The sequence below is a fragment of the Cygnus atratus genome, chromosome 21, assembly GCF_013377495.2.
Source record: "Cygnus atratus isolate AKBS03 ecotype Queensland, Australia chromosome 21, CAtr_DNAZoo_HiC_assembly, whole genome shotgun sequence".
Classification (NCBI taxonomy): domain Eukaryota; kingdom Metazoa; phylum Chordata; class Aves; order Anseriformes; family Anatidae; genus Cygnus; species Cygnus atratus.
In genome coordinates this window covers 4904543-4932243 of record NC_066382.1, presented here as the reverse complement: position 1 = coordinate 4932243, position 27701 = coordinate 4904543, and the positions used below count along the sequence as shown (strand labels likewise).

At 50.9% G+C, this 27701-nt stretch overlaps 1 protein-coding gene across 1 annotated transcript in view; it reads left to right on the top strand.

The window, feature by feature from the left end:
• The window catches only part of CASZ1 (castor zinc finger 1), a 51865-nt gene that overhangs the window by 5537 nt on the left and 18627 nt on the right, over positions 1-27701 (top strand). Inside the window, 11 exon segments of the mRNA XM_050714978.1 lie at positions 1052-1621; positions 7958-8798; positions 11014-11082; positions 15811-15901; positions 17897-18061; positions 20551-20723; positions 21454-22055; positions 22058-22321; positions 23672-23813; positions 24562-24625; positions 26968-27128. Of these exon segments, the coding sequence (XP_050570935.1) occupies positions 1052-1621; positions 7958-8798; positions 11014-11082; positions 15811-15901; positions 17897-18061; positions 20551-20723; positions 21454-22055; positions 22058-22321; positions 23672-23813; positions 24562-24625; positions 26968-27128 (3142 nt within the window).

Sequence of the window (27701 nt, the reverse complement as noted above, 5' to 3'; positions counted from 1 at the left end):
CAGAGTGGGGTCTGTGGTGGCACCGGGTGGGGAGGGCCCGGCTGCAAGGCCCGGCTCTTGCCTTGGGGCCTTTAACCCCTCCCGGTCTGCATGCCTCTTGCGGGGACTGTAAATAAAAAGAGAAATGAGACAGCGCAGCTACTTTAGAATCAGGTTTTTGCTTTTATTTGTGATTGAGCCTTGCTAATTGTTGGTGCAATAATTATGCAAGTGACTCCGTGATAGGGACCATTTAGTTCAAGATTCTCCGTGACCTTGAAGTTAAGACCTTACCTTCTTCCTTTCTCCCCCCACTTTCTCTTACCCCTCCTTTACTAGCTGTCACATATGAATAAACTACATTAAAATAACAAACCCACACTAATTAGCTGATTGTGCTGGGAAGTGCGAGAGCAGAATTTCCTGTGTGTGTGAGAGCAGAGGGAGCAAAGGGGCCTGATCAACTGATGCCAGCCCCGGGCGATTTTCTCCCATTTGGCTGCCACACACCAGGCTGGGGCTGCAGCACGGGCACTTCCCAGTGCTCCCATCATCCCTGCTGGTTCTCCCTGCTCAGTACTGGTTCTCTTCTCTGAGCCCATGAAGTGAGCTCCTCACCATCCCTAGGGTTAGACTGGGAGGCTGTTCCCTGCTCTAGGTGTTGGGGTGCAGTTGCTGCCTGGTGTCATTTGGGGGATGGAGACGGGGGCTTGAGGCAGGTGCTGCGGTGTGAAGGAGGCAGCACGCGAGGCTGTTAGCCGATCGCATGTCCTCCGAGCCAGGCATGATGGCTGGGCCACACCACGCTCACCTGCTTGTGGTGTTGGGGGCCTTTTGGGCCCAGTTCAGTCCCAGCATAAATGCCTGCCTCTGCCTTGAGGCCGGCGGCCTCCGTTGGGACGGGCAGGTTGGGAGCTCGGCGCTTAGGAAGAGGTGGCAGTCCCACCCTTCACAGCACGGCCGCGGCCACGCGTGACGGCGCCGGGTTGGGAGCAGCCATTTGCTGCTTGGGTTCCGGATGTCCCGATCCCTCTAATGCCCTTCCTCGCTTCTTCCCCCTCTCTCTTTCCAGCTGAAAGAACTATATGCACTGACGCAACCTCAGGAAAACCCACAATGGCTGCCAAGCGCAAAGGCGGCCTGAAGCTAAATGCAATCTGTGCCAAGCTGAGCCGCCAGGTCGTCTTCGACCACGGGGGAGCCGAGCAGGCGCGTGCGGACAAGGGGCCGCAGCGGGAGAGCAGCAACAAGGACCTGCCTCAGCCCGGGACCAAGGAGCCGGGGACTGAGTTTTCGGACGGACTCAGCCGCGTGCAGAAGATTGAGGAGGACAAGAGGAGGGAGGTGATCGAGAAGTGGGTGAACGGGGAGTACAACGAGGAGCCCTTGCTGGGGCGGGCCGAGGGCAAGGAGTGTAAGGGCGCCGAGAGCGCGGAGGTGCCCCCCGAAGGGGTTTACATGGTGCAGCCCAAGGGCTGCAGCGATGAGGAAGACAACGGGGACGACGCGGACGCGCTGAGGGGCTCTCAGGATGGCGCCTTCCTGGACGACAGGGACTCCGACGGGACGGCCTCCAAGGATGATGCCTACCGGGCCTCCAGCGGCGAGGTGGCCTCCAAGCTGGGTGCAGGAACGGCCTCAGGTAAGCCCCCTGTCACCCACCCCTGCGTGGGGCAGCTCCTCGGCTGCGTGTTCTGGGGAAGAGGCTGAACTGCTGGGTGCCTGCTGGCTGTAGGAGAGGGGTGGAGGATCCCGAATCCCCCAGCAGTTGCCTGCCTCCCTGCTGCGTGTTTGCTTTTGGGACCATGCCCAGTTTGCTCAGTGCCCTTCCTCAGCGGGGTGTGCGCAGGGTGGACGTGTCTGGGTGACTCTTCCCAGACTGTAGATCCCGTGGTAGAGTAGGTCTCCTTCCCTAGACTCCTTCCTGCAATTCACATGGGGATAACTGCGTTGTGTGTTGTTTCCTGGTCATATTTTTCTGCATGGAAAAAAAAAATAAAATTGTGCCCTCATGGCAAATCCCTGGTGGATTCTGCAACGTGTTCACATGCACCCTGGCTGTATGGTGTGGGCAGGGTGTGTAAACACACCCGTGCCCACCGGTTGCACCTTGCACAGCAGTGATTGACCCTGAGCTGAGAGCTGGCTGTGGGATCTGAGGGACGGAGGACACCAGAATTCATCCTGCATCTCAGCACAGTGCATGCTGCTGTGGGGCTGCCTGCAGAGCCGAGAGCCATCCTCACCAGCATTCCCATTTCTCCTGTCTTTATTGGACTGGGCCAGCGTTGCAGGATGTGACAGCCAGGGTGTGCCAGAGCAAACCCAGGGTGTCTGCACCCCCCTGTGCATGGACGCCGTGTCCTTAAATCCCTGGCAGTCAGGCAGTGCTGAGCCTCAGCTCTCACTCTGAGCTGCTCGGGGCTGTGCTACCATCAGCAAGTGTGGAGCAAGCTCCTATGTAGTGCTAACTTTCTTCTTATCCTTCCTTCATCATCCCCTGGTTTTACCCAAATTCCCCTTTCTTGGCATCAAATAGCAGCCTGTAACAGAGATGTCCAGCATGCAGCCCCGGCTCCAGCACCCCCTGCTCTGGGCTGGACGCTGACTCGTGCGTGGTTGCCGGTTTTCCCCCAGGCTGTGTGTGCATTTCTTATTTTCATATAGCTCCTGCTTTTTTTTTTTTTCTGTGGCTCATTCAAAAGCTGAAATCAGCAAGAGCTACTGGGGAAAGCCCCAGCTGAGTTTCTTGCTCATTTTCTGATACCCAGATCCCCCCAGATTGATTTTTGGGGGCCATATGAACGCTAAGCCTCGGTAAAAGCTTAGGGCAGATTGAATGCTTGCTATTCGGGCAGAGCAGCTCCCTCCCCCTGATTTGTCACTCAGCTGGGTTGGAGCCGTAATTGAAAGATCTCCCCCTAATCTGCTCCACCTGCGCACACCCCTCCCCTGATCCCAGCACTTTGTGAATCCATCAAACTTTCCTCCTTTTGTGTATGCCTGTGTTTTCCTCCTCCTGTTAATAATGCAGCCGAAACTCATCTCCGTCTGTCCGTTCCCCTTCTGGAGAGGCACATTCTCTAGTCTTCACGAGTTCAGTGGCAGCGCACATAATTATGCATATAAGATATAAACAGAGCTGTTTAATTATCCTTCGCCACATCAGTGACAGAGTAATTAACAAACATTGCAAGATCAATGAGGAAAAGTGTGACCTTCAGTTTCCTTTGATAGGAAAGCCCTTGTCGTTCCCAGACACAAGGTGATTGTGCCTGGACTCAGTTTTCAGTTTGTTTTAATTCCCTTTAGCCCGCATTTGCAGCTTTTCTTTGCCACAAAAACTAAAAGGAGGGGAACCTAGGCTGTAAAAATATGTTGCCAACCTGTGGAAAATGAAAAAGAAGAGGTCTCTTGTCGGGTAACAGTTCTCAGTAAAATGCTTTTCTAGGGCTGTATTGTCAGGGGATTACACAAAAATGTGTAAGCAGTTATGGGGGGCTGGAGGCTTATTTATATTTAGGGCAGGTAGTGGCACGTGTGGGGTCAGGTTTACCCCACTTAGTTTTTGCCTGGCAAAGGGAAGTGCTGCCAGGTCTTGAGCATGTGTTTCGAGAAGCCTGGTGCTAACGTCGATGGTGACATTTCCCTGGAAAGCACAGAGCGAAGCCTCTCTTGTGTTGGAGAGGACAAAGTTCTCTCCTCTTCAGAAGCTGTGCACCAGAAAATGGACTCGAAGCTGTTCACCACCAAGTCCCTTTGGTGTTACTGGGTGCAAGGTAAATTACTGCCACGGGGTTTGGGACTGCCTGCACCCCAAAGGAGTTCTTTCCTGTGCCTTGGGGGGCGGTGGGAAGCTCCCGGGAGAGGAGCACAGCTCTGCCCACCCTCTCGGTGTGGCTTTGAGGGACTTGTGGCAGAACCCAGCTTTGAAGGCTCTGAGTGCCTGTTGATCACTGAGGACACAGAGCCGAGAGGGCTCAGCTGCATTTAAAGTTGGGCTTGTGCTGCTTTTGGTCAGCTTTTTTGGGGCAAAAAGCAGAAGCCATGCAGGAAACAGGATCCTGCATCTAGCGGGGCTTTCTTGGTCAGTTGGGGGGAGTGATCCTAGTCCTACTTGAAATAAGATGGGCTATAACCATGGAGAACGTGCACACGTGGGGCCCCTGTTTCTTGTCCTGAGCCACCCATTGAAAACAAGGGACTGAGGAGTCAGTGCTGAGCCTTGCCTTATGTTCCTCCCTCCCGATCAGCTGGGAAAGCTGTTCAGGAGCTGCAAAGCTGGCGTCCATCAGGAGACGGGTGTCAGCCTCTGACCTGGACATGCAGATGCGTTTCCTCCTTCATTCACACACCTCTCCTGCTCTCTGACTGACCCGTGCTGCTGCACACACATTTATATATAGCATTCAGACTTCCCCGTGCAGGCTCTGACAGAGATCCCTTCCTACAACCCCTCGCTGCTGCACGCATACCCAGGAGATTTTCCTACACGATCCCGTGCTCTTCTCTCTGCCCATTACTCGCATACTGGGCTAACGCAGTCACCGGGAGCTTCCCCCTGTGCAAGCTCTCAAAGTTTTCCTTTCTTTTCTTAGCCTGTTGGCTGCGTCCCTCAGAAGGGGAACACTGGCCCTGCTCTCAGCAAGGAGGGCTTTCTCTCCAAAATTTCCTGGGGAGACTCCGCTTGGGAGAACATGCACGACGAGTGCCAGTTTCTCCAGCCCCCAAATTTCCACATTTCCCCTCCCAAGCAGACTTCAGGATGGAGCCGGGATGCCCCATCCCCCAGGACCCAGACCTTGCTCTTCATTTGGGCTGTTTTGCTTTTCCTTCCATATATAGTGTGCTGCTGCAGGCTATTTTTAGCCCCCCCCCTTTTTTTTTTTTTTTGCTAGCTCCGGATCCTTTGTGATACGATAGCTGCTCCGAGACACACGGATCTCTGCTCTTTGGCAATGCCCACAAATGGAGAGCGGCAGCGAGGGGAGAGGGAGTCCTTTTGTTATCACACAGAAGGGGAGAGAAAAAATGCGACGCAGGGGGAGGGCTGCGCACTTGGCGCAGGGATTTTGTTTCCCAGCCGCTGTCCTTCTGCCTCACTTCTGCCTGCTGGGGGTCCGGGGGGAGCTGTCTGTCGGTGACAATGAGGGGTTGGCTGGGTCTCAGCCTCTTCATGGTGAGCCCTTCCCTAGGTACCTCCACCAGAAGAGCCTCTAGCCCTCTGGCTAGCTGCCCTGCAAGTGAATGCAGGTTGTTGTGGCTTTAGGGGATGTGCTGGTGGCCTCGTGCTGGGTGAGTGAAGGTGTGCTCGCTGGGCAGGGGGAACTGGCCAGGGTTTCGTCTCAAACGGGGTGAGGAACCACAGAGCTCCCTGCAGCACCACTCATCAGGGAGGGCGTTGCAGTCAAGGTGCTGCAGTCACCCAGAGCCAAACTGGAGCAACGGAGGGACAGAGAGCAAGCTGGTTTGGGGGATGAGGGGTTAAATCGAGGGTCCTGAAACCCGAACTTATGCATAGACCTTGCAAAGCTCAAAAAAAGACCTGAAAAATCATCCTCCTTCGTGGTTTTGGGTAATGCATCTAGTTGTACTGTCTGAGGTCTAGCCACATGGGTACCAAAGATGCTTTCCAACACCAAATGTGCAGAAGAGAGAAATTTAGAAAGGAGCTGGTCTCCTACAGCATTTTGTTTTTCCCAGTATTAGAAGAAAATGCTAGGCTTCCTTGAATATCTTCTCTGGGTTTGTAAATCTGTGGGGCCTGAGCTGCGCTGGGATCTGCAGAACCGACTGGAGATGTGGGACTGGGGAGGGTCCCAGCTACGTGCTGGGTCTTGTGTGCTGCACATCAGGAGAAAGAAGGGAAAGGGCTGGCTGTTGATCAATGCAGCTGTTAAAGCCAGCAAAAATCACACCTGATAGTTGAATTTCCTTTCGGATCCCATCTGTGGTGGGCTTTCTCCCCTTGCAGTTTGGCCCAGGCTGGCTAGGGTTTTCTGTTCAGGGCTTGGAAGTCAGGAATTGGGAAGGAGGCTGGGGGATTTGTATAGGTCCAGAAAGAGGAAAAGCAGAACAGAGGACACAAATTTAACAGAAACGGAGTCTTTTTGTAACACTTGTTAGACCCATCAGGGATTTCTTGGGATTAATCACCTTTATTGCTCATAGGGTTACACTAAGATGGAGGTGGAGAGGAGAGGTAGAAAAGAGAACAACCTGAAAGCAAGACAGAATGATTTAATTTCATTAAATCAAATGTGTGTGTGAAAGATAATTTCGATGGCTTTGGAAAAGTATTGACTCAGGAATGTGACTCTCATGGTTGTGCACGTTTTAGTGCCTGTTTCAGGCGGCCTCTTCCTCCACATAGTCCCACAGACACAGGTTCATGCAAGCTGGTGGCTGCTGAGCTGGGACTTTGCTCATTGACTGGGACTGGTGTGTGCAGAAGTGCTCGTGTAAATGCATCCCAGTTTGTCAGATCCCAGCTCCTAGGGGTCCGTTCTCATGCTTTGGATCCATTGACCAGTTCTGTGGCTCGATGCTTTCCTTTTCAACCGTGCTTCAAGTCAGCAGTGACTGGGTTTGAGCTCTGGACCCAGTGCCCAAACCTCCACCTGCTGCCGAGGCACCTGCTGGTGCTGGCCATGGGAGCCTGCTTGCCCCTGAGAGCTCGAGGGAGGGAGTGGAAAAGATGACGAGGGAGGTTTGAAGGACTCCTGCACACAGTAAATCTTTACTCTGCAGGAGAGAGCAAGAGGGAGAGGAGGAGGAGGAGGAGGAGGAGGAACGCTGTGTCAGACTGAAGCCTAAATGAGTCCAAGCTGCCACGTCAGAGCGATCTTTATTTCCTCCTTTCCACTGATATTGGGTGACCTCCAGATGCGTGTTCTTCCCCTCCCGGTGGCCTGGGAGGCTGCTGGGGGAGCAGGGGAGGGAGGAGGAGACCAGAGGCAGGCGGTGTTGGCTCAGCCTCCCTGTGCCCCCCGGCAGAGCAGCCTTTCCTGCCTCACGCTGCAGGAACAGGCTGTCCCTCCCTCTGGAGCCCACATCAGGGGCTCCTGTCCCCAGCCCAAATCCTAGTGGAGAGAAGGCTTGGATACATTTTGCACCTGCATGGACTTCTTTTCCCTTTCCTTCTCTTACTGGAAGCTGTTCCTGGCTGCTCAGGATGCTGCCAGCGCGTTTCCATTGCCTTTGCTGAACTGCTGTCCCTCGGGACGTGGCAAGGAGCTCCCCAGTCATTGGGACTGAGAAGGAAGGGAGCAAGCTGGCTGAAAAGAAACCTCACAGAATGGCCGGGGAGGGGAAGGACTGCAACGGCTGTGGGGAACTACCCTGTCTTTGTCTTGCCTTCCCTTCCCCACTCCTTCCCCACTCCTCAGTGCTGCTCAGGCACGTAGCCTTCGCCGCTCTGCCCCTGCCTTAATCCGTCACCACCTCTGCCACTTCCCTTCTGCACCCCTCCTGCTGCACCCCACACATCGCCGTGCCCCGTGTCACACCGGCTGCCCGGCCCCACTACTCACGGCCCCGCTCCGTGGGCACCCCTGCCCCTGTCCTCCGCCAGCTCCGTCCATGTGCACCCGCACACAAGGACAGAACCGCACAAACCCCGGCGTATCGGCGTTGGTCTCACTTCCAGTAAAATTACTTTTTCTTCATATTAGGCCAAGGCAAGAGTGCAGAGACATTTATGAAACTTTGTTTAATGTACTGAAAAGCCATCGGCTAGAACATTTAGGAAATTGATTTTCCTGGCATTGATGAACTCTTTTTATTTTACCCCAGTATTAATTACTTTTTTTTTAAAACAAATTAATTTAAGAGTCGTAAAACCTAACAAGTGAGCCAAACGTCAGTAGATCATGTTCCCCTCTTCCCTTGCCCCCCCTCCCCGCTTCTAGTGCTGGTATAGGAGGAGAAGAAGAAAAATCAGCCCCTTGCGTGACTCTCTCCCTCTGGTTCTCTGTAGGGGAAGCTTCATCGCTGCGAGACTATGCCGCCACCACCATGAATGAGTTCCTGGGCATGTTCGGCTACGATGATCAGAACATGCGGGACGAGCTGGCCCGCAAGATCAGCTTCGACAAGCTGAACGCTGCTACCTCAGAGGCCACCGCCACCGCGGCCTCTCTCTCTGGCGAGGACGCCATGAGCAAACGAGCCCGCTTCTCCAAGTACGAGGAGTACATCCGCAAGCTCAAGGCTGGAGAGCAGCTCTCTTGGCCCATGCACTTGGCCAAATCTGAGGAGCTGGGCTCCAAGCTGGGCAAGGAAGGTTCCTCAGTGCTGTCGCAGCCCATCCGGGTGCCAGGTCCAGATGCCTCCCTGCTGACGGAGACCAAAGCCACCATCCTGCCGCTGCCCTCTCCAAGCAGTTCCCAGATGCAGGGCCTGATGTCGCGGGCCTCCAAATACGACTTCTTCATTCAGAAGCTGAAGACGGGTGAGAGCATCAGGCCACAGAACGGCAACACGTACAAGAAGGCCTCCAAGTACGACCTAGAAAACGTCAAGTACTTGCACCTCTTCAAGCCTGGAGAAGGAAGCCCAGATATGGGAGGAGCCATCGCCTTCAAGACAGGCAAGGTGGGCCGCCCTTCCAAGTATGACGTGAGGAACATTCAGAAGCTTACTCCAGTAAAAGCTCCGACACCCAGCCTGGCCCCTGCTCCCCTCGCCAGCACCCCCAGCAGCACGCCCGTGGCCGGCCCAGAGCAGTCCGTCTCATTGCCATTCAACACTCCCGAGTACCTGAAGTCAACTTTCTCCAAGACAGACTCCATCACAACTGGAACAGTCTCTACAGTAAAGTAAGTGTCCTCCCACTGTTCTTAGCTGTGTATTAGTGAGGGTTTGTGCCTAAAGCCTGTGTGTGGATCAGGGGCAAATTACGGCTGGTGTGGTGATAAATGCACTGTTAATGAGATGTTTCTGCTTGCTCTGTGTCTGTTCCTCTGTCAACCTTACATCTCCATTTGTCTCGTTTACACTGAGGCTGTGGCCTGCCTTCTGCAGTCACAGCCATGAATCCAGAGCCCACTAGCTCCTGGGGTTGTATGCTGAAAGGACAGATAAGGGGACGTGGTGCTGTCAGCACTCTGAGGTCGAGATCGTAACTGCTTCCTTCCTTCTTCCTCCAGTGCCCCAGGCGGCCAGCCATGGCTGTAGGAGAACCTGATCCTTGCTGCCATCTAACTCGATGGCAAAACTCTGCTGGCTGTTGGCAAGATAGGGCCTTTTGTGCATCCCAGACCACTGAAGACATTTTAGTGCCTAATTCCCATTAATTTTCATAGGAGTTAGGCATATACATACTTTTGTGGGACCAGGCCTGTGTCTTCTCAATTTGCTTGTTCCTTACACAAATAGAGGTGATTCAATTACCCCTCAGACTGGGCAAACTCATTAGCCCAATTACCACTAATAACCTCCTACACATACATTGCTGGCAATCTCTGCAGTGATGCTGTGGACTGAATGGAGATAGCCAAAGGCCTTGCCAAACCTTGGCTTCCTTTGTAGCTTAGCTTCCAGAGGTGGGAGCTGCAGGAAAGCTGGTGATGTACCGAGGGGCACAGACACAACACCATGCTGCATTAATGCCGAGGGGCGGTGAGAGTGCCAGGGCTGGTGGGGGTCCTGAAACCTCTGCTGCCTCCTGAAAAAGGGTCTAATTCTGCCTAATAGACCCTTCCGATCTTACAGTCCTCTGATTTGTCCGAGTCAGGCTGCAAGCAGGGAGGGAGGCACTTGCCTGTTTTGTTCTGGTGGTTTGGATTTGCTTGTCCTTACTGTTGGGAGGACTTGGGCTGAATCCTCACATGGCTGCTCTTGGCACTCAGGCAAGTGTGCATCGCCCCTCGCACATTTCCCACCCTCCCCGTGGAGCAGTCATCTCCCTGCCTCCTGCAGACAGGTGTGGGGGCTCCTTGGGTTGGCTTTATGGCAGAGGGTAAAGGATTACCGCCGTTCGCATCTGGTCCCCGCTCAGGATGAACCTGGTACGTGCTCCAGATGGCAGGCAGCGACTGCTCTTAGTAAAAACCACTGCTGTAAATATTCCTGTAGGCACAGTGCCTTGTTGTGATGGGTGACGTGGCCAGGGGCTCTGTGCCTGACAAGTCTCCAGGGCGCTCAGCTGCCGGCTGTGCCGTGGCCACCGTCGAGCTGTGCGCGGGGGCTGCGAGCCTCCGCTCGTCTGCCTCCGCGTTGCACTGGGATCCCAGTCTGATTTCCTTTCTCGTGCTCATTTCCTGCCGCCTGCGGATGGGGTTTGCAGCACCATGGTGATCCCTCCTCCCGTGCCACAGGACTGCCTTGGCTGGGGCATGGTGGTGGGGCTGGGGTGACCTGGGGGGCAGCCTGGCTGTCCCCGGTCCCCTCATCACACGTGGGAGCACAGGAGTGGCACTGATCCTTCTCCTTCAGGCTGCCTGCTAGACACAGGGTTTTGTGCTAAAGGAAGGCAGCTCATTAACTGTGCTGGTGGAGGAAGTGCTACCTGCTGTCTGGGACCTGCCTTCCCCTTCAGACCCCCCTGGGCCCAAAAACCTGGCAGGAATTACCCCTCCCTCTCGCGCACACGCACATATCCCAGCCGTGGGTTGTAACTCTGTCATCTAATGCTATGAACATGCCCTGAGCTCATCTTACTCCAAGCAAACCTTGGGCAAAGGTGTCCTTGTTAAACCAGGCTGCAGAGTTGTCATGAGTAGGAGCAGAGGAAGAGGAGGATGCAACTTCTGTCTGCTTCCTAACGGTGCCTAGTCACCCAAGCTCATCTGGCATTTGGGTGCTGTTTGGTTGTTTTCAGTGATTAAAGTACATAAATGCTTCATCTGTGCAAATACGGGTGGTATTGCAGGGTGCTCACAGAGGTCTTGGTCTTCCTGTGGCCATCCCAGGTTCGCATGTGGGTACCCAGTTACCTTGCTCCCGATGCGTGGTGGTGTGAGAGTGAAACCAGGAGCGCGGCTGTGCCCTGTCCCTCCGCTAACCAGCTCTGCCCTGTGTGTTTCTCACTAGGAACGGATTACCCACTGACAAACCAGCCGTCAGCGAAGATGTAAATATTTACCAGAAGTATATTGCCAGGTAGGCAAAACTCTGGACTTTCTTGGGGAGAGGGCTGGAAGGACGAGGGTGGAGCGGTGGGGGGAGACAGGAGGTCTCGTCCATCTGGGCCAAGTGTTTAAACCAGCCCTTGGCACTTCCATTTCCCTCTGGCATCTGTGCTCGCTCTGTTCCCCTGCCTGGGAGAGCAGTAGCTGTGAGAGGTGTACAGGCATGCCAAGAGCATGCTCGGCTCCCCAGAGCTGTTAGACGTTGTGACAAATAGTGGAAAAATGTTTCCCTGCAGAAGCCCGTGATGTAAATGGGAGCGCCGTCTCCTAGCTGTCAGGCTGTGCCCGTTGCTGTGCCAGCTCCTGCCTCTTCCCCCTGCCACGTCCAGTGCCCACGGGAGGCGAGCAGAGAACATCTCGCCCCTGAGAACCCAGGCTGGGAGGAATCCACGAGTGAACTGGGTTTAGGCAGGTCTCAGCATCAGTGGGGGATATTTATCCCAGGATATTTTGCAGCTCCTTTATTTGAGAAACCCTCTGTTAGCGAGGTGCGGGCTGGGGCACCTCAGCTCAGCTCTGGACAAGGAATGAGCGATGCTGAGAGGGAGCCCAGGCTGCAGTGGTGCACAGAGTAATGCCACCAGGGACAGAGGAGGTTATTGCACAACCCCTGCCTCTTTTGTCGCTCATCAGCCCCTGCTCCTGGCCTGCTGGATCCTTCCTCCGTACTGCCACAGGTCTAACCATGCAAGCCCCTTGTTTACGGAAAGACACCGGTAGGGAAGCAAGCAAACCCTTCTCTCTAGAGATAAAACTGAAGGGTTTGCTCCCATCAGCACTCGGGCACTTCCTAGCAAGCGGGGAGGGGAACGTGCAGTGTGCTTCCCCACCTTGCTGGCATCTGCAGAAGCTCCCTGGGGGCAGCCAGCTGCTGAGGAGCTGCAAGGGAGGATTTGGCACGTGGGCAGGGGAAGCAGGAACGGACCCAAAGGCGATGCCCCTGCAGCCCTTTTGCCAAAACCCATGATGCAGGAGAAGGGGGCAGAAGACCACATGGGAAGAGAGGACGTTTGCACACACATCGGCACCTCGCCGTCTCCTGGGAGGGTCTGGGAACAAGAGCAGGGCTCTGAGCCCAGCTCAGCGTGGGGCAGGAGCAGCAGCGCCCTTTTATTGCTGAGACAGAGCTCAGTTTTGCTCAGAGGTTGCAGGGGGAGAGGCGATGCCACTCTCTGTCCCCAGTTCCCCTCTGAAGCAGAGCCCTGTGTAAACGCGACCACATCCACGCCTCGGAGCGCTCTGCAAGCCCCTTCCCCGGGGTCAGGCAGGTAACCGAGGGAGGCTTCTGAGATAGCTCAGGGACACCACATCCTGCTCAGAAAGCTCCGCAAGCCGCCCGTTGGCAGCACAGCCACTTCCCTTCAATTTACACACAATTTTAAAAACAGTTTAAAGCCTTAAAATCAAGGGGGTGGGGGGGGAGAGAGACACGACACTGTATGTCTGCGCTGCATAATTAGCTTAATGAGTTTGCCAAAGCCACTGCCAAAAGCTGCCCAGGGATAATCCATTCTCTCACACAACAAAACAAAACCTCTTACTTAGCTAGTTTGGGTTGGGTTGTTTTTTTGTGTTTTTTTTCCCTCTATATTTATAATTAAAAAAAAAAAGACCACAGAAAAAATTATTATTATTATTATTAGTGCCTCAGCAGATGGTGCTTCTGGCAGCACTTGCTTAAATATTTATTTCTGTGTGGGTTTCCTCCCCCCCTTGTAATTGGGGTGGGTTTTTTTCTTCCTTCTTTCACATCATCGTTACAGGGTAATGAGTCTGTAAACACTCACTAAGCATGCTGACTTCTTTATTTATTATTTTTATTATTATTTATTTATCTTGGTTTTTCGTTCTAACTCTTGCCAGATCGAGACTAGTTCTTTCTGGCAAAAAAAAAAAAAAAAAGTGAAGAGATTAAAGTAAGGGAAGGGGGAGGGAGTTGCACTTGTGAAAATGAATCTCTGTGCCTGTGCACACAACTTAGGAGTCTGGATTTGCATACCGGTGTGCTGAAATGGGCTGCGAGTTTGCAATCAGGTGTGTGTGCGCTTGTGCCTGCTCATGTGCATGGAAATTGCGGGTACGTTCATGTAAATGAATCGGGGTGTCGATGTACCTCAGAGCATGGGCATGGAAATGGGTGTGTGTGTGTGCGTGTAAGCGAGTGTGTGCTGTGTGAGCTTTCCTGTTAGGGAAAAGCTAAACAGATGCTGTGCTTTAAAAATTAATAGCTTTGAACTGTTTCAAGTGTCAGAAGAAACAGAGGATAAATATAACCCTTTAGGAGCCTAGCCCTGCAGACTGGAGGAGCAGACTCTCCCCGTGGTGCTGTGCGTGCCGCTTCCCTCCTTCCCCAGGCGCTGAGCGTGGTCGAGCGCCCGCCGCTCCCTTCCTGCGCTGGGCGCCCCACAAACACACCCACAACCACTCCCACCCGTGCACACACACTCACACACACACACCCCTGCCGGGGCACGTGGCGGGCCGGGTAAGAGTTTGAAGGGCTGGGGAGCTCGCTTAGCTGATGCCTTTGGAGCTGAGCCTGTGAGCGGCTCCTGTTAGGATGCTCCAAGTAACTCATCCCATCCAGGCAGATTTCTTTGGTGCCTGGCCCTTCTGCTGCTGCAGTTGGCATCTCTGCTGCATTCGCATCCTCGCTTGGGACGCCCTTTTGGACAGCTCTGCCGGAGAGCTGCCTTTGCCAGCTCTCTCTCTTCCCCTCCTCCCTGCCTGGCCAGCACTCCCCAGCCCTCCAGCCCTTTGCTCTCTCCTCCCCACCTCATCCCTGCAGCAGGGAGGAAGCTTTCTGCCGAGCAGTTCCTCGGCCTTTCCACGCTGCTGACACACAGCCCCGGAGCAGCAGGACCGGCTGCTTGGGTGCTGCTTTGTGTCCCGGTGACTCAAGCTGCTGCCCGTGCCCCGTGCGAGCCTTGCCGCTGCCCCGCCGCCAGCCGGGCTCGTTGCCTCCGCTCCCATCTCCACACCTCTGTTTGCGCAGCCAGCGTTGCTGTTTGCCTTGTGGTTTGTTTCTTCTCCGCTGCCGGGGTTTGTTCCAGTTTCTCAATCACCTGTTCTGGCGTGATCCCGATTTCCTGCAGTATTTCTTCTCCTTCCCCAGGGAAAGGCAAGTCTGCTCCTGGCATCTGTCCCCATCTCCCTTTGTGAATGCTGAGGCAAAGAAGTCATTTAATTTTTTAGCATTGTCTATCTTTTCTGTCAATTAAGTCCTCTTTCCATCTCCAGGAGGCCCTGCTGTCTCCACAGTTGACCTCCTCTTCCTCACTGCACTTCAGGATGTATACTTAGTGCTGCTTTTCATCCCGGCTCCCTTTCCTGCCCTGCAGCTTAGTGCTACCCCTCCTTACAACGCTCCGTAATCTTCCCTGCTCCTGCCCCCTCCAGCCATTGCCCCAGAACACCTTCACCCCCCTTTTTTTCCTTTTTTTCCCTCTCTCCTTCCTTATTTCTTTCCGTTGCCCTTTATCATGTGCGCTCCTGGTGCGTTTAGCACAAAGTGACGCGAGGAACCTTTGAGCAGATGGCACTTTATCTCTGAATGTTTCCCCTCTGAGTCCCCTTCCCTCCGCTGCTTTTCCCTTTCAAGCTCTTCAGCTCCTCCAGGTTCCCCTGGAACACACACCAGAGATTACTGCACGGATCAGCTTGGTGCTGCACCACCCTTCCCACCAGTTACTGATCTGTCTGTCAGTCCAAGTGTCCATTTGTCTGCAGATACCATACGGGCTTTCTGCCTTTTTTTCCCACCCCGTATGCCAGGACTTCCCAGATTTGTTACCTGGAAGGCTGGGTGGTGGCGAATGGAGTGGGTGTGCGTTGCTGGCTGCTGCTGCTTGTGCCCTGCTCTTAATTGCACGTAACGCAGGCTGGAAGCCCTGTGGTTCTGCCTTGCAGTATCTTGTGAGCAAATGCTGCATCCACATGGAAAATAATGATTAGCGGGACTGGTCAGCGCTGTTGTGCACGGGGAAGGACGTGCACACAGGTCTGCCTTTAGCGTTCGTTCTGGCCCTGCTGATCCATCTTCCTGTCCTCCCATTACTCTCACCATCTTACTGCAAGAGCTCCTACATAATCTTGCCACAATTTTCCACTGCCTTTGTGGCTTACCCTCTGCTGCTTTGCAGCCTTCTCAGTAGCGTGACACCATATTGCAACTAGAAAAAAAAACACATCAAGGCATAACTTGTACAAACAAACGAATGCCTGAGCTTTTCTGAGGTCCTGCTGGATGTGCACATGCCTAGGGTCCGTATTTGACCAATGTTAATTTGTCCCCTTGTGGTGTGGGAAGTTTCTGAAACTCACCGCTGAGGTATCCAAACTAGAACTGTGTGGTATTTAGTTCAGGGAACCAGCCGCACCTTCTTACTCTTCCCCAGGTAAGCGGCTTCTAAATAATGGAGGTGAATTTCAAAATAAAGCACATGCAGCTCAGGGAAGTAAAAGCCCAGAAGGATCTTGCTCAGGAAACACCTTTTTAAGCAGTGACAAATAACGAAAGGGAAGGTGGGAGGGATCACCATCCTCGGAGGTGGTAAAGTCGATGGGGTTTGATGACCTAAATATGTGGGATGAAGGAGTGGGACCTACTTCATTTGTGCCGTGCTTACAGACACTGCTGTCAGGACACCGTTTCATTCTCTCTTCCTTTCTCCCTTCTGTGCTCTTCTCATGCTCGCAGGTTCTCTGGCAGCCAGCACTGTGGACACATACACTGTGCATACCAGTACCGAGAACATTACCACTGCCTTGACCCAGAGTGCAACTACCAGGTAAGGGAACGGGAAGAGGGATCAGCACAGCTCCCAAGTCCTGCCTCAGGAAGATTCGTGTCTTCCTGTGCTTCGTCCCACATGCACACATGCCTCATCGCTCTTTGTCTCTGAAAAGAGGGCAAGATATATTTTGAATTTGCTAGAATATATAGATCAGCTCAAGTCAGTGGGAGCTACTCCAGATTTACATCAGCGAAACCAGGAGAATAAATTCTGCCGTGTTACAAATTGTGCCTGAAACCAGGGCATGCTGTTCTGGTAGTCTGCCTCTTCCCCTCCTGCTGCCCAAGCGAGGCTGTAGCAGCAGTAGCTGCAACAAAACACCCAATAAGACCAGCAGCAGGCCGGGATCTGTGGGGAGAGCGTGGGGGCAGGAGCATGTGCGATGCCGTAATTGCTGGGAGAAGTGCCAGGGCAGCGACGTCAAGGCAGCCGAGTCACGTGCCGTGTGTGTTTACCCTCTTCCCAGGTCTGTGAGCTCGCCTCTGCCACTTCTGTGGTCAGGCTGCGTGTGTGTAAGGGGGAATCCCAGAGTTCGCCTCTACCGTGCAGCAGACACAAGTTCTGCCCTACCCCAGGAGACCTTTTGGTCTCAAAGGAATGAGTCTGACCACAGCGCGGGAAGTTGATCTGGCTCTGCTGAGCTCGACTGTGGGTTTCTATTGATCCAAGGAGGGTTTTTCTCTGGGATGCGTGTAGTGTCCTGCCAGCCCAGCGTTCGGTAATCAAGATGAGTCTGTCCCAGTTGCGGCATGGATAGCTGTGCACCACGAAGAGAGAAACACAAAGAATGGAAAGAGAGAAAAAAACTATTATTATGATTGGCCTCATGATTATTTCCTAAGGAGTCTGGAAGCTGCTTGCAAAGGAGCTGTCTGGTCTCGCAGGGAATAAGGATTTAGGCTGCTTTTTAAAATGCAAATTATTTTATGGCTGAGATATATTTTATAATAAGTAACGCTCTGTAATAAGTGGGCACAAATTAACGATGATTGGCAATAGCAATCCTGTATGTACACCCTGGGAAATCTTACCTCCAGCCTCCAAGGGATTCCCGGTGAAATCTATATCCATCTATTCCCATGCCAATACCAACGAAATTGATCAGGATTGATACTATAGGAGGAAAGAGTGGAAGCGATAATCATTTGTTTCCTGTGAGGGAGACTGGAAAAGTTGTTAAACATTAGAATACAGGCCTTTTCAATTACTCCTCAAAATAAATGGATATTGATTTCTTTTAAAAAATCAGATTTACTTTCCCACCTTCTCTGTTAAATATTGATGTCTGTGGGAAGTAGAAATAAAAAGCTTCATTTTAAAGGCACTTAGCCTGCTCCGAGAGTGGGGTACCCCTTCATTACTTCAAGCAGGTAGACGGTGAAAGGGATCTTCTGGTCATCCAGATTTAGCTCTGAGCTCTGCTACCAGCTTTTCCTGTGACTGGAAGAAAGTTCTGTGCCCCTGTTCCCTAATACAGCCATCCCACCTTGCAGGGGTGGCAGACGACTGATAACGGGAAGATGCTGTAAAAGAGCAGAGTGTTTTTCCCAGTGTTTTCTAGTCTGACATGAATGTGGCAGCCAGTGTCTTGCTAACCACTACAGAGAGGGATTTGGAAGCTGGGATTACTCTCTTGCAGGCTGTTTAGTTCACTGGCTTGCTTTCTAACTATAGCAGTTCTTGAGATAGTAGCAGCTAAAATTATGTTAGAAGAATTGCAGTCTTAAAGCTGCAGGGAGCATATTCTGGACATCACCCCAGTGTCATGTTTACTTAAAAGTTTTCATGTGCATACACTTTCCCTTTACCAAGAAAATACACGCACACAGTTTGTCTTTAATCTAACTCTCTTGGGGTGACCGCTGCTGAGCTTTAGACTCCCAATACCATAAGTTTATTAACAACAACAACAAAAAAACCCTGCCCCCAGGATTACTCACCCACTCCCATCACGTGTGTCTCACTCTGTCTCTCTCTCTATCTCTCCAGAGATTCACTAGTAAACAGGATGTGATTCGGCATTACAACATGCACAAGAAACGTGATAATTCCCTCCAGCACGGCTTCATGCGCTTCAGCCCCTTGGATGACTGCAGCGTGTACTACCATGGCTGCCACCTGAACGGGAAAAGCACACACTACCACTGCATGCAGGTAATGGCTGCGCCGGGGACTCCGTGGTAGCACACAAAGTGAACAGAGAGCTGTTGTGTGAGCTGAGTCCTTTCTGGGTGGACTGAAAGGAGCCTCGCGTCCAGGCAGCCCAACCCTTCCTTGCTAGAGAGCAAAGGGGCGATGAAAATTGCTCTGAGCCTGTCCTGCTCGCCTCTGATTCAGGCTCCTCTCCGGAGAAGCTGTTCCCTCGCTGCACTCGTCCGCTTCTACTTGGTTGTAGAAGCCTTGTGCATGCAGTGAGGCAAAGGGCTTGAGGTTTTCTTGCAGTCCTGGGCTTCACTTGTTCAGGCAAGTCCCTTCTCTGAGATTTGGGGGCCTCTCTGCAGCAGCACTTTGCTGCCTCCACCAAATCTGGTCTGGCACTCCCTTAAAATCAGACTTTTCTGTGGAACATCTGCCCTTTAACATTGGGTTCATTTCCTCCATAATCAGTTTCTAAAGTAATTAAATTTTAATGTCACCTATCTAGACTTGACACCCCTGGTTCTCAATCTCCTCTGCCAGTGGTACTGGAGTTTACTTTTCTGTAGTGTCAGCTGTGAGCTTTGATTCACAGCTGTGAGCCAGGCTCCAACAGCAGCATGCCCGGAGCTGGGGCTGCTGCCCGGATGTAACTGTGACCCCTTGGCTGTTTTTAAACACGGACACACCAAATTGTTTAGGTCTTACCCTGATTGTGCCTTAGATTAGAGGGTTTGATATATGCTTGTTTCATTAAAATCATGGCCTAAACCATTGCTGTGAGAATGTTGCAAACTGAGAAGAATCAGGCAGTCCTTAGTAAAAGCTTTTCTAACTCCTGTCTCCCTTCCTGCCCGATCCCAGCAGTTTAAGACCCCAGTTACAGTCACAAGGCCTTAATCACATGCTTAAATGCTTTGCTGGGATAGACTTAAGCATATGTTTGACTTGAAGTCAGGTAAGCTCTCTGAAGTCAATGGGGTTTAAGCACATACTTAAACGTTAGGCATGCACTCAAGTACTGTCCTGAATAGGGGTTGGTTTAAGCATGTGCTTACAAGCTGTTGATAAATTGGGAACTTCATGTGACTTTCTCTTGAGGACATTTTCTGTTATTCTTCATAATATTCATTGCTCAGTTTCTTCAATCGACCAGGATGGGATTTGTTTAATTTTTTTTAGAGTACAAGGAACGTTTCACAGCTTTAAGTCACTCTGCCTTTGAATAGAGACCCTCTTTTCCACAACTATATATGGGTAATTCCATTCTGTGCCCACTGTCTTCCAGTAAAATAATGCCCATGTAAGCAGTGTCTTACAGGAAAGGTGTCCGAACATAAACTCCCAATTAAAGAAAATATTGCTTAAATGGCAGGATTTGTGCCATCCATCTCATGGGTTTTTTTTTTCTTTATGTCCATAATTGGTGTGGATAAAATTCAGTTAGTTGTTTATATAAACTGACATTTTTTTAGGCTTTAGCACCAAGAGCTGCATTGCAAATTATTCCTAAGGAGGTTTTTGTTTAATTCTTTTTTTTAATGCCGTGCAGGGTCTGTCTTTTTTCAAGGTGTCAGTGCAGAGAGAGAGAGGCTCTTTTATATTGGAAATAGCTGGAGATCCTTTTTATTTTTTTTTCTGGGTATTTGTCATGGGTTTTGTTATTGCCTGTTTGAATCAACCTGGGCTGAACTGAGAGGTGGTGTTTTCGTTCTCTTCACTTCTGAGATGGTGCAGGCATTGGCACACGTCGTGCTAGAGAAGAAAAGGAAAAAAAAAAATCCTCCCTCAGCAGGGCTGAGGACGTTTTCAGATTCCAGTGTTTTTTTACTCAATATGGCAAAGTTGCCCGCTTTACCCAGAGGAAGGCAGGTTTTCAGCATTCCGTCTTTGTCACACCATTCCCATTTTGCTGCACGAGTTTAACATTATTGAAGTGGTAGTCTTGAACAGTGACAGGGAAAAAAAGCCACCAGTTTGCTAAGATCAGCTGAACATAGGGTTTGTGCTTTGCTCAAATGAAACCTGTATATTACAAGCTCAAAAGATTGGCCTCGTGTTGCACTACCCGGCCTTTCTTCCAGAAGGAAGGAAGATGTAAATAACTAATTCCCAGGCAATTTCACATCCCCCAAATAGATGCAAGTCCTACTCTGTTCCATGTTGCTCCAAGATGACAAAAAGTAATGGCATCTGAAGTCTGTTCTTTTCTCCTCAGGAGCAGGAACTCTGCTTCTTTTCTCCCCAAACAGACACAATTATCTGTAGCTGGTCTTTTATCTCTTTGCATCCTCCCCTTTTTTCTGCCCGGAGAGTTGCTTTTGTTCGTGACTGCTCTATCAGTCTTTAAACTGGGAATTAAAGTGATGACTTAATACTCCTAGGAGAAATGTCCAAATGGAACTCTGAAATATATGTGCGCTGCTCATATGTTTATTACTGCTGATGTTAATAAGATCATGGTATTAGAACGCTATACTGATGACTCCCTGTTTTGCCTGGGGTAGGTGGGTTGTAACAAGGTCTACACAAGCACCTCGGACGTGATGACCCATGAGAACTTTCACAAGAAAAACACACAGCTCATCAATGACGGGTTTCAGCGGTTCCGTGCCACGGAGGACTGTGGCACTGTGGAATGCCAGTTCTACGGGCAGAAAACCACTCATTTTCACTGCAGGTGAGATAGCAGGAAAGGACGGGAATCCTGCCTTTGAGATGGAGGGTCTGTTTGCCTCCTGCCACGTCGTAAATTCAGGATTGTGCACAGGGCCGCAGTCTACCCTGACATGGCCTTCTCCGTGCTGCTCTTGTGAGAGCTCGTGCTCCGGGGCAGATGCAATTCCCAGGATTGTTGTTGTCTGCGGTGATCTGAGGAAATAAAGAAAACAGATCCGGGAATCACTGGGGAAGGAGATCACAGTGCTCATCCCTGACAGTGTTCAACTCGGGGATGGGGGAGGGCACTAATACGCTGCTAATGGCACTTTCATGCTAGAGTTCATTCCAGCCAGCTCCTCCCTTTCAGGGCCAGACTCTGCCTTCTGTACACAAATGCTCTTCTATTGATTTCTCACATTCTCAGGAAGAGTGGGAAAGCACAGTTTGTATCTTAGTCCCCTTTAGCTGCTGTTTTGGTTGGAACTTGCAGTGGTGGGTTCTTGCAACCCCATGTTATCCTGGTTGTTTCTCAGCGTTGAGTTGGCTTCCAAGCTCTCACGTGGCAGCATTTTTTGCTTGACTTGATGTCACAGGTTGACCCACATAAAGCTCTTTAGCCCCTTTGCAGCCAGGGCCGCTGTCTCATACTGGCCCACAGTCCTTATCCCAGAGGGTGGCAGGTGACAGCAGTTGCATTGTGCTCCTAGCCCACACAGCCAACCACTCTCTCCTCCTCGATGCCCTTGCAGGCGACCTGGGTGTACCTTCACCTTCAAGAACAAGTGTGACATTGAGAAGCACAAGAGCTACCACATCAAAGATGATGCCTATGCCAAGGATGGCTTCAAGAAGTTCTACAAGTATGAGGAATGCAAGTATGAGGGCTGTGTCTACAGCAAGGCCACCAACCACTTCCACTGCATAAGGGCAGGCTGTGGCTTCACCTTCACCTCCACCAGCCAGATGACCTCCCATAAACGCAAGCACGAGCGCCGGCACATCCGGAGCTCGGGGGTGCTGGGCCTGCCTGCCTCTCTCCTGGGATCCAAGGATAATGAGCAAGAGGAGTCCAGTAACGATGACCTTATTGACTTCTCTGCTATGAGCTCCAAGAACTCCAGCCTGAGTGCCTCCCCCACCAGTCAACAGTCTTCCGTTTCTCTGATAGTCCCAGCTGCGCCCTCCTCTGCTGCCGAGCTTGCTTCCTCGCAGGCCAGCAAGCCTGCCAACAGCATGACACCAGCCACCAAGATCTCTGGCCTGCTCTCCCAGGCTCTTCCCAGCAATATTCCCTTGGCCCTGGCACTCTCCAACTCAGCACTTCCTGGAACAGCTGGATCCTTCTTCCCCATCATCCCAGCCGGGTCTCCACGCCGCTTCCTGCCAGTTCAGCTAATCTGATGGCTGCTGGTTCGTCCGGCGCCAATCCAACATCATCTGCTCCTACAGATTCCTCATCCCAGGCCATCTCAGGATCTGGTGAGCCTTCGGCTACTTCTTCTCCGGCTCCAGCGGCATCCATAATGGAAAGGATCTCTGCTAGCAAGGGATTAATCTCTCCTATGATGGCCAGGCTGGCAGCAGCTGCACTTAAGCCCTCTGTGGCACTCGAAGCAGGTGAGTTACTCCCATCGGTTGTCCTACTAGTGGGAGGAAAAAGAGTGCCTGATGATACGGAGAGGAGGGAATGAGAAGCCACCTGGTTGTCCAGGGGACTGGAGGTGGGGAAGGGGGTAATAAAGGAGCAGAAATGGGAGAATAAATTTGGTCGTGACCCTTGGAGCAAGTGAACCCTCGAAGGCAATCTCGGCACCTGGGAGTGCCTCCACAGCCTCTTGCTGATCTCAGCCAGCACCCAGTTGGCAGTGTGGGGTCAGGGGGGGCTCTGCCTGGTGGCACTCCCAGCTCTGGGCTGCCCCACAGCCGACACCACAAGCACTGCCCATGGGCCCTCCTGCCCGAGAGCAGGCGAGGAGGGAGCGGGACGAGGGCATATGGTGAAAGAGGGAGGGGAACTTTCACATGCTTTTAAAATTATTATTTGAAAAATTGTTTCCTAAAGCAGAGAAAGGTCATTGAGGGAACGATTTTCCTTTATTTTTTAATAAAATGCCACTTGCTGGCTGAGAAGCAGCTCGCCGTCAGCTGTACTGCCGGAGGGTAAATTAATATTTTAGTCACTTGGGGATTGTGGAAGAAAGCTCCGCAGACATGTTCCTGTCAGCAACTTTTTTCCCATCCTTTTTTCTTTGCTTTTCTTCTTCTTTTTTTTCTCTCTCTAATTTGTTTTCGAGTTCTTCCTCCTTTTCCCCCTTCCTTTAATTCGACTTCATACCTCACGGGCCTGGCACAAAACCCCCTGCCACGACGAAGAACCCCTCATTTTGTGGGGGCGAGGTGGTGGTGAGGGGTCGGCGGCCGGCCGGGCCCGGTGGCTGTCACCTCCGATAGCCCCGGCCTGGGCAGATGGTGCTGCTGGGCAGGCGCAGTGGCAGGCCGCTGCCGTCGCTACGGCAACGCTGGGACTGGGGACGGGGACGGGGGCCTGACTAGCAGTCGAAAGCTGCCACATTGCCTCAGCATTAACGGAGTCTTTAATAAACGCTTAAGAGGCAGCCCCGCAAATTAGTTATGACAGTTTGTGCAGAGAATCAGGTCTCCCCCACGCTCCTTCCGCCCTTCTCCTTTAAAGGGCCCATAGCCTGGACAACTTTGACATAATTTTGCAATAATTATCACTTGAAGAATTTCCACGCTGGAGTGGACGTCAGAACCCATCATGTCATCTTGGCAATAAATGCTGACCAGCAATCCTGGCCCTTCCCTCCCCCCACTTTTTCTGTGCTTTTTCCATTTATGCAGTTGTGCTAGTGATCAAACTTCTGTATTTGCCACTGCAACCCCATCTTCGAGCTACCTTTTTCATTTTAATTTTTCCAACCTAATTTTGGTGCCTTTCTCGAGCAGGGAATGGACAGCCAGCAGCTCCCGGACGGTTCAATCCAGTGCAGGTGAAGCAGGAGCCGGTGGAGGCCATGGGATCATCCTCTGGCACCGGTCAGGAGTCCCTGCAGGAGCACAGCTTGGACCTGAGTGTCAAGGATCACGGGTGAGAGATGAGTGCAGGCAGGGGCATTCAGGCAAGTCCAGCACCAAGAGCTGGCATGGGTCTGGCACGTGCTAACCCGTAGCTGAGGGGATGGACCACAGAACAGCTGAGTTCGCTATCTCAAAGCCTCTGTCCCATTTGTCCAAAAGCTTTCCTGAGAATAGGAGTGCTTGGGGATTGTCCTGTGTGCAAAAACTGCAGCGGAACTGATACTGGGGATACCAGAGCCTGCTCCACTTTGACCCTTGTATACATTCCTTCCCATACTTTACTTAAACAAGCCTTAGTTAAGGACCCCAGCACTTACAGTCAGCTAGAACTATTACCGATGCCTGTCAAATACTCAGGTTGCCTTTCAGTGTGCTTAGCTGCGGCCATAAGGTTTGTGGCCTTGCCTGCTCCCCTGGTTTTGCAGTGTAGTTTTGAAAGTTCAAATAGGTGGGAGAAAAAATACGGAGTGGGTTGTGAGTCAGCTGATAAAAAGAGTGTGATGGTGTGGGCACTGGGGAAGAGGTCTGGATTGTTTAATAGCTGAAAGAACTGAATTCAGCAAACTTGCAACCCTCTTCCTTTCTGTCTTGGCTATCACCAGTAAGAGTTTGACCTGCCCAAGGGAGGGTGGGCATCATTCTCTTCCTCCGGATGCAGCAGGTGAGGAGTGCGGCAGCTTGAAGGGAGAAGGATTAATCTCAGTGCTCACAGTCCCTGTGCACATCTTAACTAAACCCTGTTGGTTTGTGTGTTCCAGTAATGAATCAAATGGCCACACAGTCTCGGCAAATTCATCTCTTTTATCCTCGCTTATGAATAAGGTAAGAGCCATCCATCAAACGCCTTTCATTCCCCCCACCAAGAGAAATTAAAGCTGCGATGGCGGGGAGGGAGGGGGGAAGAGATGCGTTTGTTTTTTAATGTTTTGCCTCTAATAAGATGAGTTTGTACCATTTAAATTTTGAGACCATTTTTCATCGGGTATAATTTCAGAGCCACTGCTTACGAATTAATTTAATGAACTGGCTGAAGAAATATATTGCAGCCTCTGACACCTTTTTTTTCATCCTTTCTAGACAGAGGAGGGCTCCGAAAGATTTTTTTTTCCCCATTTTTATTTCCAGAACCTGGCAACTTCTCTCGCTCTCTTTTTATAGTTACTCATTTTTTTTATTTACTTCAAACGTTTTCTTTCATTGGGGGAGGGGGAGGAGAATCATTTGTTTTTATGAAAGAGAATAAGAAAAAAATCAGAAGTTTTCAGCCGAAATCATCAATTTCTGCCTTTCTAGTGTGAGTAATGGTGTCCAACAGAGCCCACTTTACCATGTTATAGAATATTTATTTTAAATAATGCAGAGTTTCTTTTTCTTTACTTTTTCCTTAAATTATACATCATCTCAAATATATATTTCCCTTTCACATGATAAATTCTACTGTACCAAGATTAATTTTCCTGTTGTATACAACTGCATTAGAGATCAGGGCCGCCTTTGAGCCATGCTTTAATATTCCACTGTGATAGGTTTTACAGGCATAACTATTGCCATCCCCTTGGCTCTGGGCGTTACATGCATCAAGGCCATATAACCCTCAAGAGAGGGCAAAGTGACTTTGTCGGGTAGTCTCTCGACTCCTTTCTCTGTTATTCCATCACTTTTCTTCACGTGTTTTTTCATTTCTAGTTTTATCCTTCTACCACTTCCCTTCTTCATTGGTTCTCTGTTACATTGGATTTCTGGTGATCCCTTTTAAGCTTAATTTCTTACTCATTCCTGCATGCTATCCCTCTAGTGATTCCAAATACGCAGTTCTTTCTCTAGTGAGTAAATCTGTTTAGTAAGGCTGCTATTGGAGATCCTGAGTCCTTCTGAAGGCCCCAGCTCAGGAAAATTCTTTTTCAATAGATGCTTCGCTTGAAAATCTCCAGTTGAAGCATATGTTTAGGAATAAACATTTGCTTGTGTGCAGCCCTGCATAAAGGTACAGCATAAAGGCATGCACCACAGCATAAAGGTTCTTTGTATTATGGAAAATCAGTGCAGCGCAGGTATAAAACACACTTCTTCAGGTTTCTTCCTTCTTTAAAGTAGGAAGGGGATTAAATAATGACATAAAGCAGCAAAGAATAGAGCCCGCTGATTTGAAGGAGCCTGTTCCAAGACTAAGGGTTGCAGACCCAAGCTCTGTGTGCTCAGGAACACACCGTGCTTGCTGCTTCTTCTTCTTGCTGCACACAATTTCTGTTGGTAGAGAAAACCTTTATTATTTGCCTAGAAATAAAAAATAAAAAAATAAAAAAAATAAAAACTTTACAGAAAAAAAAATGAGCTGAATTTCTGGCTCCAGCCATAAAGAACTGCAGTCTCCACATAGCAGCAGGGGCTTTACCTTCAGGGGGCATTAAGAGAGGCTCAAACAGCCAGGGTTCCTGTAGCGTACTGCAGTTTATTTAGGGGGGCTGTCAGGCTTAATTAACTGATCTGTATAAAGGGCTTTGAGATCCTCAAGTGGGTGGAGTTTCAGTGCAAGTATTGGGCCTGATCCTGCGTTTTATACATGCTGTGCATTTCACTGTTGTTACTGGAGGTAAGTAACTATTGTTAGAGAGAGCAGCAGAGCAGGAACAGGCCTGGGGAACTGTGCATTTATTGTGAAAGAAAATTTTCTCTCTAAGCACTCCTGAGTAACTTCCTTTTTCTGTTCTGCACATCCTGCACCTGGACCTCCAAACCTTCTCGCTGTAGAATTTATTTGAATCCTTTCAGACGAGGCAAATTACGAGTCCACGTCCTGCTTTGTTGGCAATATATCCATTTAACATACAAAGTGAAATAAGTCCTTCAGTGAAGTTAGTAAGAATTCCAAGGACTTAAGTGGGCACGTCTCCCTTCGCCTCAGTTTCCCAGTGTATTGAATAGATGCTTCACTACTTCCCACAAGAGACACGAATACTAGATGGGCTTTGTGACAGCTGGGTGGAGGATGCCACAGAGTGAGGTGTTACTAAGCCTTGCTGATGCAGTTGAGGCTGCCCGTGCAGACTTCTTGACTTCTCTCTTTGAAGAAACAGCTTTCCACGGGACGGTCCGGAGGGCGTCCAGACTGGCAGTGTCCACAGCTGCGTGCTGGGCTTGATGCAGTGTCTCTGTTCTTGTTCCAGATGTCCAAGACCAGTGCCAGCCTTGGCAACCTGCTGAACATTAAGGCAGAAGGCGATGGCAGCCAGGCTGGGGCTGGGGAGCCAACACAGTACTTGGGCAAGGCAGTGAAGGCACTTGTCCAGGAGAAGCTCTCTGAGCCATGGAAGATGTACCTGCGCCGGTAAGGAGGGCATGGAACTGGGAGTAGAGGAAAGGGCAACGGTTTCCTTTGCATAGTGTCTGGCTCATTAGTTCGTGTTTGAATGATGAGTTCTCTTGAATTTAAAGATCTGGTTCTGTCATATATGCTGATCACCTTCTGGAGTGCAGTTAGTCCTCAGTCCTGGCTGGCTGCAGGAGGTGTTAATGTCCTGTAAGAAATGACTTACAGTACAGTTGTTTTGCAATGGGAACACGAGGGCCAACCAGGAGCAGAGCTCTACACATCGCACTGTTTGCCTTGGCATACCTCAGGTTCCTCCTCTACATTTCCCAGTCTGCAGGTCCTGGGGACCAAGTATAGCTCACTCTTAGCACTGAACCACTGCTAGGCCAGGTTTAGTTGTTACACACGGATCACAGAAGCCTTAAAATGTTGTGGAATTTCCTCTGATCATAGAAGTGGTGCACTGAAACAAAACAAGGAGTCCAAGGGGGAATGGGAACTGCATGGTTTCTGCTGTTTTTGTTGTAGACAAGGAGGCTTGAAAGGAAAATGGAACAGATACAAAACTCACCCACACGCAGACACATG